The sequence below is a fragment of the Gymnoscopelus microlampas genome (genome assembly GCF_963454915.1).
Source record: "Gymnoscopelus microlampas genome assembly, chromosome: 11".
Taxonomy (NCBI): Eukaryota; Metazoa; Chordata; class Actinopteri; order Myctophiformes; family Myctophidae; genus Gymnoscopelus; species Gymnoscopelus microlampas.
Genome location: NC_139948.1, coordinates 30162769 through 30177786, shown reverse-complemented (window position 1 = coordinate 30177786; position 15018 = coordinate 30162769). Strand labels below are relative to the sequence as shown.

At 41.7% G+C, this 15018-nt stretch overlaps 1 protein-coding gene across 2 annotated transcripts; it reads left to right on the top strand.

Moving 5' to 3' along the window:
* The first annotated feature begins 448 nt into the window (after window positions 1-448).
* Window positions 449-14676, top strand: hsd3b7 (hydroxy-delta-5-steroid dehydrogenase, 3 beta- and steroid delta-isomerase). Of its 2 annotated transcripts, none has more exons than XM_084071473.1 (6): window positions 449-660; window positions 4364-4519; window positions 6371-6479; window positions 9868-9967; window positions 13229-13391; window positions 13709-14676. In XM_084071473.1, exons 1-6 carry the CDS (start codon window positions 495-497, stop codon window positions 14119-14121), a joined length of 1107 nt encoding a protein of 368 aa, XP_083927599.1. In that variant the 5' UTR covers window positions 449-494; the 3' UTR covers window positions 14122-14676. The 2 variants fall into 2 exon arrangements, with proteins under 2 accessions (XP_083927599.1, XP_083927600.1); XM_084071474.1 differs by having other exon boundaries at window positions 449-654; window positions 13709-14668.
* The last annotated feature ends 342 nt before the right edge of the window (window positions 14677-15018 follow it).

Here is a 15018-nt window from a genome sequence, read left to right as displayed (position 1 = left end):
ATTAATGTATGTTTTGTAATAATAACCAAAATCTACAAAGTAGCTTAACCACTAACTAACGTTTTCAAATAATTGTAGTGGAGTAAAAAGTACAATATGTGCCTTTGAGACATAGTGGAGTAGAAGCAAAAGTACTGAAAATAGGAAATAATCCAGTAAAGTAAGCGTACCTCAAAATTGTACATAAAGTACAGTACTTGAGTAAATGTACTGAGTTACTTTACACCACTGGTGTAAAGTAACACCATTAACACCACAGTAACACCTAACATTAACACCTCAGTAACACCACACATATGGTGTGCATAATTGCATAGCTACGTCTTCTACACACTACTGGCTGGTGTGCATAATTGCGTACGTCTTCTACGTGTCGGTGTCGGTCCTCCCACATAATCCACATGACTGCGCTCACTGCAGCTTGCAGCGGTCGGTTCTTTAATCGGAGAGTGCGACAGCGACAGAGCAGGAGCTTTAACACACTGCCTTACAAAATGTCTGATAGCGAGACGGGTCTTGTCTATTTGGTGACGGGTGGCTGTGGGTTTCTGGGCAGACACCTGTTGCAGGTCCTGCTCGAGAAGGAGGACAAGCTGAGAGAAATTCGGCTCTTCGATAAACACGTAGATCCAACTTTACGTGAACATAACACAGGTAAAGGCAAGTCCTTCCTTATATCATCGCGTTTTGTTTCTTATGTATGTTTGATGCGAGTAGAATAACGCGTTATTATATTCGTCCTCGTATAGAGGCCAGTGGTTCTCAACCTTTTCAGACCGCGACCCCCCAAAATAATGATATTTGAAATGGGGACCCCCCACCCTGACAACCACTTGGAATGTAGGAGTTGAGGCATTACATTTAGTTTGACTCGGTTCCACAGATAAATATTGTAAAAATAGCAGATCTACAAGCTGCAAGGTGTTTTGAGCTTGTAGATCTGCTATTTTTATTTTATTTTTTGCCTCTTTCTTATATTATTTGACAATTTGGCCAAGTTTTTATAGAATAGTTTGTTGATAACTTTTGATGCAGTAATGGTATTTTCCTTTTCTTTCTTTTTTAGGGATTAAAAAGGTCTTAAAAGTCCTTACATTGTCACTTCACTATCAATCAATCTGTCCCCCTATATGCTAAATAGCATATAGCCTAATAATAACTTAAAACTAGGTTATATACCGGTAATCAAATTGTGCATTATAGGCTAGCTCAGCTCAATGCTGAAGATGTAAAAAAAAGTTTTGTTAAAAAGTTAAAGCTCTATGTTCTCACAGTGATTTAGCCTATTACTATAGACTCTATAGTAATAGGCTAAATCACTATTAGAACATTGCTTTAACTTAGTAACAGGTGTCTCTCCAGCTCACAGTCACAGAAAATGCATTTTTCATGGGTCACAAATTGCATCCAATCATGTTCATTTCTTTGTTTCATCACTTCCAATTTCACTTGTTTATCATGTTTATCCTGTATGAGTTTTCTCTCCTGGTTGGATACAAATGAGTATCCCGACTAGAAAATGTATTATTAACTAAAGAGCTGGAGAGATGGGGAGACCCCTGTTACTGAACAAACACTCTATAGCAGTGGGAACCACTGCTCTATTCTATAGCAACGATTAGTATAAAAATATAGAAGGAAGAAATCACTTACACCCCCTTTAAGGAAGGCTGTTGTTGTTATATTGACTTTACCCTTATTTATATCAGATATTGTGTTAGTTATTGTGTTAGTTAGGATCTATCTCAAATTCCATAGAGACTGTTGCTTGTTAATGTTCAGGAATCATGTTCATCTTGTGTCAATATTGCAAGGCTGCAGCCTGCAGGCTATCTCTACACTGCATCAAAGAAATGACAACATTCTTGCTCTTTCTGTAGAAAAGAGTGACACGTCACACAAGAGGCGGATAGGATTCTTGACATGCCATCAGTTTGCCTTTTTTTTAATCCTTGTTCCCAACCTGAAATTAATTAAAAGCCTCACTCCCTATTTCCTCTTGATGAGACCTGCTATCAGTTAGTGGTTTGTTGGTTTCAGCAACTGCCTGTTTTAACCCCTAGCAGTAATGTGCTTTGCCAAGCTGAATGAGATCTCTCCGGTGCAGTGGAAAATGCTTTGTCCAGCCATTCATAATTAATTCCCTGCACAGAGCCTGGTTGTTGTTGGGGCCTGATACTGGGGGACCATAGCAAACAGAGTTGCTGTAATCATAGACCTCAACCTCAGCCTCTGGCAATGAACAAGAAAACTGAGAAGTGCACATAGTCTGTGCAAACTGTTCAGTGTTTTCACAAACTGGAGCTATAAAAGTGCGAAGTGCCCCTCGGAGCACAGGTCTCCGCCAAGCCGGGTTGCCTACCTAGGGCCCGCAAACTTTGGTCATAGCCACTTGGAATGAGTTCTGAAAAATGTAACTCATACATCACATGACTCCAGAGATAATGTGTACCGATTTGTGTGAGTTTTGGACATAATCTGTAGGAGTAGTAGCAAAAATTGTGTTTCGAAGAAAAATGTAATCTGGCACAAACATGGCCTATAAATTGCGTCATGATCCAAGGAATCCAGGGAAAACAAATGTTGCTTGTATGACCTATGGCCGATCGGTCCAGCTGTGCTTGTAGCATGTCCAGCAATCTTTGAAAGCCAATCGTAGCCGAAGAATTTGACATACATCTTGATCACGTGACTATAAAGATAATGTGTACCAATTTGGGTGAGACTTGGACAAAATTGGTAGGAGTAGTAGCAAAAACTGTTTTACTATGAAAACGCAACATGGTGGAAAACCTGGTCAGGTGGAAATGGGCATGGCTTATTTGGGGAGTTCCGTAATGATCCAAGGGAAGAATCCATGGGAATAGGAATTTTGATTGTCGGTTAACCTATGGTTTAATAGCTACAGGCCAAAACGTGAGGTGGCGCTATATGTAGGGTGGCATGTCTTCCTTGGCCTAGTGGGAATCTGCATGCAAAGTTTCACGGCAATTGGATGTTCATGATGTGAGGCATTTTGTTGAAAATGGGCCACTCCTGCAAACTTTGGAAGCCAATCTTAGCCAATCAGGATGGAATATGGAAAATCTGACAGATCTGTCTTGATCACATGACTATAGATAATATGTACCAATTTCCGTGGTGTTTGGACAAAATGCATAGGAGTAATATCCCAAAATGTAGCTAAAATCCTGGTGGCGCTACAACAGGCCGATGGGAAACATTTGGGACAGAGGTACTGCTCTGGCCTTCAGGAAGTGTGTGTGCACAGATGCGCACCGATCGGTCCGACGGTGCCGGAGAAGCTCTGCTCACACTCAGACGGACGGACACACGCATGCACACAAGGACGGACGGATAGGGGCGAAAACGTAGTCTCAGCCACACGGCCTGGCAGAGACATTAAAGAACCACACCAGACTGCCACATTTAATTACAGATTTTAGGAGGTGAATGAGTAAGGAGCAGTGACGGCAGTTCACCGGATTGCAGCTGGCTTATTACAGGCCTTAATGGAAGAACTGTTTCCATTTAGCCACTGTAAATTAATCACTGTAGTCACCAGGTCTTGGGTTCAAGAGTCCTCATTATTTCTATGGTAACCGCAGGACGTTCTGTCCTTCGAAGGGTAGATAATTTTCAAGGCCATTAGATAAGGAACAAATTACATCTCACAGTATAAGATGGATGCCCACGTTTCATAGTACCCGTTGTTGGAGTACTTTTGTGCTGTACCTGTTATCACAGTATTACATGGAGGCCAGTCTATGACGTCAGTCAACTTGGGAGACTTCAGGGATCACACACACAGGCTCAGACTCATTTAAAGACAGCTCACCTCCTACAGAGTCACAGCGTTAAAAACAGATCAACAATTGTTCACCAAAGGTTTAGAAGCCTTGTCTGAATTTGAGCAATTTAGGGTTGAGCGTCTTCCTTAGCCTACTGGCAGCCTGCACAAAGGTCCAACGGTTTCTGGAATTACTGTAACTCTGGAATCTCACACACTAAACAAAACACATACACGTACAGGGGCAAAAACATAATCTCGGTCCATGGCTTTCAGCCTGACAGAGTCATTCAAAGTGCTTTACACAAAAATTAGCAACATTAAGATAAAGTGCAAAAGAAACACATTATAAGAGGACATTTGAATTCAGTTAAAGAATAGTTATATAAGAGTTAAGAGAATCGAAAATGAGAATAAGCTCATAAAATGAGAATATAATAATAGAATCAAAGAATCCCCAAATCTCCAGTTGTTTGGTTCCTGTGAAAACAATCCTTATCTGCCATCTTGTTCCCAGCAGTTAAGAATAAAGAGTTCTTTATCTACATCCCCATTCCCATTCCTCCCTCTTAGATCATGTAAAGGTGGTGGTGACCGAGGGGGACATTACAGACTATTCCAGTGTGTTGGAAGTCTCCAGAGGGGTTGACGTGTTCATCCACACAGCCAGCCTGGTGGACGTCTGGCACAGAGTCCCAGAGCATGTCATCAACGCTGTGAATGTTCAAGGTGAGACATCAGTGAAGTGAATGCAGTAAAGCACATTTTCACAGGAATCGGAAAGGGACAAAGGGAGGGGTTCGGTTAGGGTTTGTCGTCAGAGATGCAGACATGGAGAGAGGGACCACTGATGGGTGTTTGTGTTCCATTATTTTGGGATGATGTACTGCCGGGAAAGCCATAAGAACATCAGGATAACAATTCAACAGTACTGCTCCCCAGATCCCGACCTCCCTATGAGTAAAACTGTGGGCAAACCACACATTTCCTGTGGATATGCCACCTCTCCCTTCCTTTTCCTAGAATATTCCAGAACCATTCATGTGTTGAATGACGTGGCTATTTTAATTATGTGAGAGACTCAATATTTGTGTGCTTATGTTATGTGTTATTGTATTTTTTAACTGCAACTAATCAAATAACATACTGACATTGCAAACTCTAATTTGTTTTTGGTGAGGTGAATCTCGTGATTTGTTAGTCAGTTAACATCATTATCTTGTTTTTGTTGTTGTGTTGGCTGGTGCGACAGTGGGTTGTGTTTTTTACATTATGCACAACACATCTCTGTCACCAGAATTGTAGTAGTAGAAGTGCACTGAAAGACCTAATATTATATTGGGGCTTTAGGTGGGTAATTTGAGCTAAATGTTACGCCTAAGGAAAATGGCCCTAATGTGACGAGTCTGTTTGGCTTTAAGTCTGTTTTTGTGCTGTTTTTTATTCTGCCGTGGTTTTCAAGTTCCCCTGAGATGGTAAATGTAGAGACATAACATTTTCACCAATCACTGGAAGTTGCATAACAAATATGACCCCTGATGTGGGAGCTACAATTAATTTGGAACTTTTCTTTTAAATAAAAAAAAACATGATCTTTGACATGTCCTAAACAAACTATTGGTCTGATTGCTACTACATTGTCTGTGCATCATTATCGACCAGGCTTATGAAACTGACCTACTTATTTCGTTTTGAAACTATTGAACGGTGAACTTAAAAAGGGAATGGCTCAGCATGTCAACAGACGAAAGTCAACAACCACTGGGCAGTCATCACAAAACATGCGGTATAGTCTAACATATAATACCTGAAACATGCCCTGAAAGTTTCATTTAAATCATCAAGCAGGGGGCATTACACAAAATTGCTGTGGCAAAATACATAAAAGTGTGCTCCTCAGGGCACAGGTCTCAGCCAGGTCAGGTTGCCTACCAGAAACTTTGAAAAGCAGTCATTCAAATTGAAATGGGAATTGAAAAATCTGACTCATATATCTTGATCACATTACGCCAGAGATATTGTGTACCTGTAAAATGTTTTACCTTAAATGAAACTCTTAAAGGTCCAGACATCTCACAGCTTTCAGCTTCTAACAGTCAGTTTGCCTTGGCATTGGTGTTTGTAGCTACTTTGTATATTTCCTTTTTTGTTATTCAACATGTATTCCTTCAAAAAGTGTCTTTCTACTTGAATGAAATATATTACATCGGATAGATGTCCTAGCAAAAAAACACAAACAGAAAAATCTGCCATGGTATGGTGTATTTGGGGAGGAAATAATACCTACAGTATACGTGGTACTGGACCAGTCTTTCCAAGCACAATCCCAGGGTATTTACTTGTCTTTATTCTCTGCCAACCTGGGACAGATGTTCTTTATGAAGTCCTTGCTTTGAACTGTGTTTCCCGCTGCTCTGTATATATTCATTCACTCCTTTGACCTTTTTGAGTCTTATCACCTGATTGAGAGTCAGCCCTTTGGTGTGGTCACATTGAACTTCACCACCAGAAGAAGAAATGTGTAATCTGATCTGATCCCATTGTCATGTATCTCTGAAACGGTGCTTTCCCTCCTCTTAGGAACAGAAAATGTCATCAATGCCTGTGTGGAAAATGGAATTCAGTATCTTGTCTACACCAGCAGTATGGAGGTGGTTGGACCCAATGTCAAAGGAGACTCATTTGTCAGGTAAACCTCTGAATACAATGCATTTTGGACAAATGTTATTCTGTTATACAAGCCTGAATTTGAATGACTATTTGTCTGCCTTTTTTGCAGAGGCTTTTGGACTGTACATTACATTCCTGTGATTTGTATTAACTATTTTATATCTATCTCCTGAGTTTACCATACATGGAAAATGGAATGCAATCTAGAGGAAAGATATGACAGGGTGCAGACAGGGGGAGACAGAACAGGGACTGGAGTGAACAATATAGACCCCTTATCAGAGCACATCGCACTGACACCCCAATCCTTGTGATTGGCTAAGACCAGTGGTGCTCAACCTTTTCTGGATCAGGGCCGACTTGGAAATCTTAAAAGTGCTCATTTTCAGAGCATCTTTATTTAAATTATCAATCAATCGATTGTGTTCGGGCTCGGATCAGTGGAACGTTAATCTGAGTTCCCAGAAGTTTTCGCCGGCTCGGCGAGGAACTTCTGGGCCAAACCCCCTGTATTTGTGGGCGGGATGTACGTCACGCTCTGAATCTGAGCGGACACGCCTCTTACCGGTTGCAACTCGTCTAAAAAGTCCGACGAGAGGCAAACAGCAGTACACAACAATGGCGGTCGAAATTTCTCAAGGGGAAATTGCTTCCCGTCGATCCTATTTAGATGCAACACCCACTGCATGTGGATCCCGCCCCCTATTCTTCATTGGCTGTTGATTTGAATCACAACGCAGTGGCCGCGCCCCCGCTGTCCAAACTCCGAGGCAATGCCTCCCAGACTAGTGGAACGTCTAACGTAGTATACTTTAAGTTCCTATTTATCGGTATCATGATAAACTCATTTTTAAAGGTATTAAAGAAAAAATACCATGTCATACTTTTCTTTTACCTTAACACATTTAGACCTGAGGTCGATTCTTTATAAAATAATAATGTTGTATATACTGTTTATAGCAACAACTACACACAGGTATTCCCGTCTTGAAAGGTATACCAACGTATAGGTGTTCCAGGTCTAAATGGGTTAATGTTATCAATAAAATCTTAGAGTTTTGCCAATTATTTTGGGTCCCAATTGCAATATCCACACAGCCCATCAGTGGGCCCCGGCCCACAGGTTGGGAATTGCTGGCTTAGACGCTCAGAGTTAGCACTGGTCGACATGTGAGGCCACCAGCTGCTCGGCGCAGGCGTTCAGTGAACTGAAATGAACACGCCTCAAAATAACTGGTTTGGGAATCGCTTACATGCAACCTGTGTGCATGCAATGCAATGTTTGTTGTAGAACAACAATTTATGTTAAGTCATGATTACAGTTTGCCATCAGTCTGTTTGGCCTAAGGCAGAACTCCCTGTACCAACAATGAGTAGATGATTGCTTTAAAAATAGCTATGATGTGGGGCGCCCGCTGGCCTTGTGGTCCAGGCGCATACCACATGTCTGGTAATCCAGTCTTACGGCGTGTCGCGGGTTCGACTCCCGTTCCCGGCGACCTTTACTGTGTGTCACCCCCTCATCTCTCTCCCCATTTCCTGTCAGCCTACTTTCCTCTCAAAAAAATAAAGGCAGAAAAGCCCCAAAAAATATCTTTAAAAAAAACAAAAACAAAAAAAATAGCTATGATGTTCTGCACCAGATTAATCAGTGTGTCTGCCTTGTTGTCTAAACATTTTGGCAGAGCCAGACATGCTTCAAAGACAAGGTTCATTCTTGCACTGTGACTAATGCTTAATTTATACATATGATGGATTTCCCCTCCGAAAATAGCAGATCTACAAGCTCACAGCATGACAAAACATGTCAATCACAGGACTGCAACAAGTGTCCCCAAAAGCCCCAGCAAGCCATAAAACTCATGATGGTCTGTTTTTGTCCCACTGTCCTCCCAACATAGAACAAGGACATCAACAGAAACAAAAACCATGCGTCTTCGCACATGCAGGACATCAAAATATAATAACAATTGCTATGACGCAATGTGGTCACCACAATAAGGTAACTCGGGTATAATGAAGAAGCTAAACTCTGGTTGCAGAACTATTTACCGAAACCAGTTTATCATTTAGGCACCTTGGTTTATTTCTATAACATTCACAGATAAAGATGCATTGTTCCCACATGAAAGGAAGCTAAGAAAATATTATCAGCTGTCTAAACTGTCCAGTTGCCACGTGCTGGAAACATTAGTATTTAAACCAGATGTTTATGTCCAGCTGTTATTGACAATATTTACTCCCTCCCCCATCCACAACAGCTATGTTAAGCCTGATTTATACTTGGCCGTACGACGTGTCATATGCCGAAAATAGCAGATCTACAAGCTCACAGCGCGTCTCATCCGAGACGTGTCATATGTAGAAATTAGGCATTACTCACAGAGCAAGAATCAGAATCAGGTTTATTTGTCACAGATACAAATACAAGTTACAATGAAATGTGAACTGAAACTGCACCCATGCCATGCCTCCAGGCATGGTGATGAGGCGATGAGCTCATCAAGATAGATAGATAGATAGATAGATAATGAACCTTTGTCTTTGCAGCATGTCTGTCTCTGCCCAAATGAAAGTCTATATAAATGTGTGCTTGAATCTTAGGTTAGGTAGTAGGTAGTACTGTATGGTATTAGTCACGCTCTCGCATAGCCAGATGATCGGAGATCTTCGTCTACCAAAACATCTAAATTCAATGTAGGGGCTAGAACAGCAGTGAGCCCCTAACAAACCTACACCTACTGCTTTGAAAACCAATCCTGATACCATCCCAATATGAAGGACCGACCTTAAAGTCTTTGCGTTGGTTCTGCAATGGAGTTTGTTTTTACATTTCCAAATTGTTTCCACCCAGTTCTAGCCCCTACATTTCATTTAGATGTTCCAATACATTTGGGTAGGCAGAGATCTCTGATCATCTGGCTATAGGAGAATAGGTAGGTATAGGTAGGTTATTGGTCCATATGTCTATTACCGCCTCCTATCACTGTAGTTTTCATGCATACATATTTACTTTTAATAGCAGCATAGTTACAGATATATATACATGAGGTGCGGTAATAGATATAGAACATAAATAGATATTTGTGCATTTAGTCTCACGTTCATGTGAGACACCATTTAGAAACATAAATCAGCAGGTAGCTGATACAAATATATATACTAATGAATGAAAATAAATGCATTACATGTAAAAGATTCTCCAAGGTGATGTATTGTATTGCCTTGTTTTCTCTTCTCTTCTTTTATCTGCCTTCAACATCTGCTTGAAATTCCATCTGTCGTTCGTGATCTGGCCTGATCCAGAAACATTCCGATCATGAATGTGGCAGAGCCAAGTAAACATTTCAACGCTGTTTTCATTTCTCCTCGCCCACTCTTGGTAACTGCTGTCTTTTTTTTAACAGGGGCAATGAGGACACGCCATACAATGTATATCACACAATGCCCTATCCCAAGAGCAAGGCAAAGGCTGAGAAAATTGTGCTCGAAGCTAATGGCACCAAGGTATTATAACACGCTTATTTTGACAAAGGCACAATTAGTATAATGTACTGTAATACCTTTTCATTTATTTTCATCATCTAGTTCATCAATCATCAACTTACATTTTATAGGTCTAGATTTGAAAGAAGACTAGACTAGACTATTACCAGTCTAACAATTCTTTCAAGTCCAAATTCTTTCAAGTTAATTTTAAGCTTCACAATACACTACACAGGGTTAAGAAACAGGGAGGCCTAAAATGATTAGTGTATATGATACAAACAATAGTCATTATTGACTGGTTAAACTGAGAGACACAATACAACAAGGAAATGTTTGCACATCCAGGATGCTCCTGTCTTCATCATTGTTCAGCTGGATAATGCCATGACAATAAGGCTATGAGAATGTGGTAGAATTCTTTTGCAATTTCGCTACAGTCACAACTAGAAACGGATGCTGTATGGAGCGCATATCTCTACCAGGCCAGGTGGCCTACTCAGGGCTGTGTAAGTCGTAGGTTGCAGCCATCAGGATCTGAGGAAGCTACAGGCGGAAATAGCCTGTAGCCTGTAACCGTATGTCCTCTACAGAGGCTCCTCAACATGTGATTCCAATTTTGGGTTGATTGGTGTCATAGGAAGGTTTTTTTTGTTGTACCTACTGTACTGGCGGCATACACAAAAGGTTTGGCGCTTATTGATTCAGAAGTTTGTGATATTAGCTCTTGTCAGACAAACAGACACACACACACACACAGGGGCGAAAACATTATCTCAGTCACTGGCCTTCGGCCAGGCAGAGATAAAAAATAAATACAGTAACTGTTTGATCACTCCCTTGTGGCCTTGGCGTGGTACTGTGGTTCTATTCTTCCAGCATAATAAAAGTTATAGACTTTAAGCATGTTTTGTTTAGATTTTTAGTGGTGGGGCTCTAAGAATGGCGTTGTAGGGTTGGTCTGTCCACCACTTTGGTGCCAAACAACTTATTTAGAAAAGGACTGTCTGGATCGTCATAAGTTTGCTTGCACATTCATGAACCCCAAAGGATGCACCCAATGGTCTTTGCTCAAGCACCACCCTTAGACCAAAATGTACAATTGCATACGCAATATCTCAAAATCAGGTACATTACCATTGAACGTAATGCACTTGAACAGACACTACTGATATTGGTGACCCATATGGCCTTTCCTCCTTGTGCCAAAATGTCCAGTTAGACTAGAACTAAGGAGGAGCATGGCCATTGGCCTATAGGGACTGCTAGCATGACTTTTAGATGTGTAGTGTCCACCCATTAGGGCACTTGGGGGCCACAGGTGTAAGATATCCATGGCAAGCCCTTCATCTCCCATCACTTTCTCACATCGCAACTTTTCATAAGACATATCCAGTCGTTGACAGGGTTAAAGGTATTGTAGGGAACATTAAGCCTAAATTTAAAATATATATATATATTTTGCATTTTTTCCCCTCTATCAGCCACTATATAATGATGCTGGGGTGTTTTCATGCATTGAAACACAGTCCTCCTTCTGAAATCCGTATTTTCCCTAATGTTTATGTCCGGTACGTAAATTAACGCACGCATGTGCGCGTCCGTGCGCGTCCGTGTCCGTATGAACGTTTACTTTCGGTTTTAAAACGCTCTCAAACTTACTCTGTGTGGAGTTTGCATGTTCTCCCCGTGTCTCCTAGGGTAGTTAATACCCTCACAAAAACATGTAGTAATCCTGGTCACTATACCGCCTCCCCCATGACAGCCGGGGCGCCTGATGGAGGGGAAGGGAACTGGTTGGAATAACGTGTTCCTTCCACGCGCTACGTCCAACCAGGGAAACTCCCCCCTGTCAGGTGACAAGAAGGTCAGTTGGCTCTCATGCACTGAAGGAAGCATGAGCTCGGCCCTGGCCTCCCTGGCTGTGGGGGACTGGTGTAGTGCTGGTGTAGGGCTGGTGTAGCGCCCAGGATCACTTAGGAAATTGGCACCGGGTGAAAAAAATGGGTTACAAAAATCGCGGGATAAAAATTATTAAAAAAAAACGCTCTCAAACTTCGTTTTTGAGGCATAGAATTTACTTTTAAGATAGCGTGTGGATAGAATTTAGTTGTTTAACCAGCAGGGCGGGAATTTCCGCATATTGTATCCCAATAAAGCAACCTGTTTTCGGGCACCATCCCTTCAAAAGTACCTCTCTATGGAAGTCCCTCTTGCGTCACCCCCTGGTGGTCGGGGAAAAGTACTGCTGGTGTTTATTTACCTCTGAACTCCCGTGTATCCCTTTAAGAACTTGCAAAGCACGTGTAGTAGGCAGCTAATTTGTGCCTGATGGAAAATGACGCACGCACAGCGAGATTTCAAAGCTATAATAGGCCTATAGATGTATAGATGTCATTAATTTATTTCCTGCATTATTTCACCCGCGGTTTATCCAATACTAATTAATAATTATATATATCTGACCTAAATCCACCCAAACTGCGGTTATTCGCGGCAACCGCGGCTAAAACCGTGATCCGCGCATCTCTAGTCCAAGTACATTGCAGGGCCGTAGGAAAGGGGGGGGACGGGGGGGATTCGTCCCCCGTGGGCCGCGAACCGGTATTTGGGCCGCGAGGCCACGGGGAAAAAGAGGAGGAGAAAAAAAGCCTCAAATGAGGCCGCACTAGGACCCCGCGGCCGCTGCCTGGAAGGGAGGGCTGCTGGCTGCTGGGCCCAGATCACAATTAACCTCGGTCCCAGCCTCACTCATCTGCGAACCAATCACAACACTCGTTTCATTCACGGAGAATGTTAACAGATTTGTAAAGCATGAACGTCATTTCCTTGGGCAGTACTTCCGCCAAATTCAACCATTTCCGGTTGTCAACTTCCTAGACAACCAACATCCCAGGTCTTGCCCAGGGTGGATCACAATCAGCTGTGTGAGCTGCTTTAAGGTGGAAGAGCGGCCCCACCCCCCCTCTACATTTTTTGGTACCGAATTAACCGAATTAAAGTAATAAAAAACGGAAATAAAAGGGGAATAACTGCGAAAAAACGCGAAATAAAAGGGGAATAACCGCGAAAAACCGTGAAAAGAAATCGCGCGCGTGCATGTGTGGCGCTCGTGCATGTGGGCCGGTACAAATATATCCCCCCCAACTGGGAATGGCTTCCTACGGCTCTGTTGCTATGACACTGTTTTGTGCCGTTTGTAAGTCAGGGTCTTGTTTCTTTCCTGATCCACTTCACTACCATCTGTTTCCTAACACCCCCATCTTTCCTGTGTCTGTCCAGGTGAATGGAGGGGCATGCTTGCATACATGCTCCCTCAGGCCTACAGGGATATATGGTGAGCAGCACCAGTTAATGAAGGACTTCTATCAGAATGGTGTACGAACAGGAGGCTGGCTCTTTCAGGGTGTCCCACCAGAAACTGAACACGGCCGGGTCTATGCAGGTGAGCCTGAAAACGTTTGACTTTTGAAAACGTTTGGAGAACAGATCAGGCTTAGTCTAGCCAGGTGACGCCTACTCTGTCTGCATTTGCCGGTATTTATCGAAACAGGAAATCCTAGTTACCCACTTTACAAGCATACGCATCTAACCAAGCCAAGTATGGTGAGGAACAAATGCAGATGTAGAGACTTAACATTACGACACTTCCACTGAGGAAGTAAAAAGGAGTCTGAGTGGCTGGTGATGCTGTCATGCAAGTGAAGTGAGAATGTTGTCAGTTTGATATGATGTTGATTCGTTGATTTTTCTTTTTTAAAGGCAATGTGGCCTGGATGCATCTGCTAGCAGCTCGTGCCCTGAGAGATCACCCTGACACAGTGGGAGGCGAGCCATATTTCTGCTATGATGACTCACCCTATAAGAGTTATGAGGACTTCAACATGCAGTTCCTATCAGTGTTCGGCTTCCGTGGGGTCCGTGTACCCCTCATAGTGCTGTGGTTCCTGGCATGTTTCAATGACATTATGCGCTGGATACTGAAGCCTGTGTTCAACTATACACCACTGCTTAACCGCTACACTTTGGCTGTAGCCTGTACTTCGTTCACTGTGTACACAGACAAAGCCCTGCGTCACTTCCAGTATCGCCCTCTCTATGATTGGGATCAGTGTCGAATGCGCACACAAAAATGGGTTGACACATTCCCTCTAGAGTCCAAGAAAGATGCCTAATTTGGGTTGAGATATTGCACACATTTCCCCCCACTGACTAGGGACTGACTTCAAGATAGATGACTGTGTGAGGGATTTATACCTAACCACAAATAAATTAACACTCTGGATTTTGCTGTGAAATAATAAGATTCTCTCATCTTCATATTTCTGTACTGATTGACCATGCAAATGGTCCTTTTTTTTTAAAAACAATCTGATTCATGTGATCAGTATTTATGTTTTGTTTTTTGCTCATCATATACTACTACAAACGGCCTATATAAGACAGCATTTATGTGAAAAACATACAGTACATTTAGTACAATTAATACCTTTTATATCTATGACAATTGTTATATTTACATGAATTCTACTAAAACAATTATATGGATTTCTAGTCTTTATATTCTGGAGATCATTGACATCGTAAGGTTTATCAGAATTTACTGAAATATTATATATATTATATATATATTATACATTTCTTATCTACTTATGTATGCAAATATGTGTCATATATATTTAATTTTAAATAAACATTTTAATTTTATGATCTGTATGCTGGCCTTTTAATACGCAGGTAATCCGCACATGTAAGCGATTAGATAACTCTAGAGCAGGTTTTGTTTTTGATAAGTAATATAGTCTGTATGTTCCTGTGACCTGAACAGTGATGTGAAATTAGTTTTAGTAAAAGAACTGTTCCATGCATTTGGTTCCAACATATTTCTGCTGAAGTGAGAGATATTTTCCACCCTTTGGGTTACCATAGAGATCCCTTTCTTACTGTGGAAAACTCTTGTCACAGATAGTATTATGAGAGAATATGGGAGTTCCCTCATAAAAGGGTTATGTTTTGTTTGGGTATCCCTGTGGTATGTAGGCGTTTTCCATAGCAATGCTCACAAATATTTA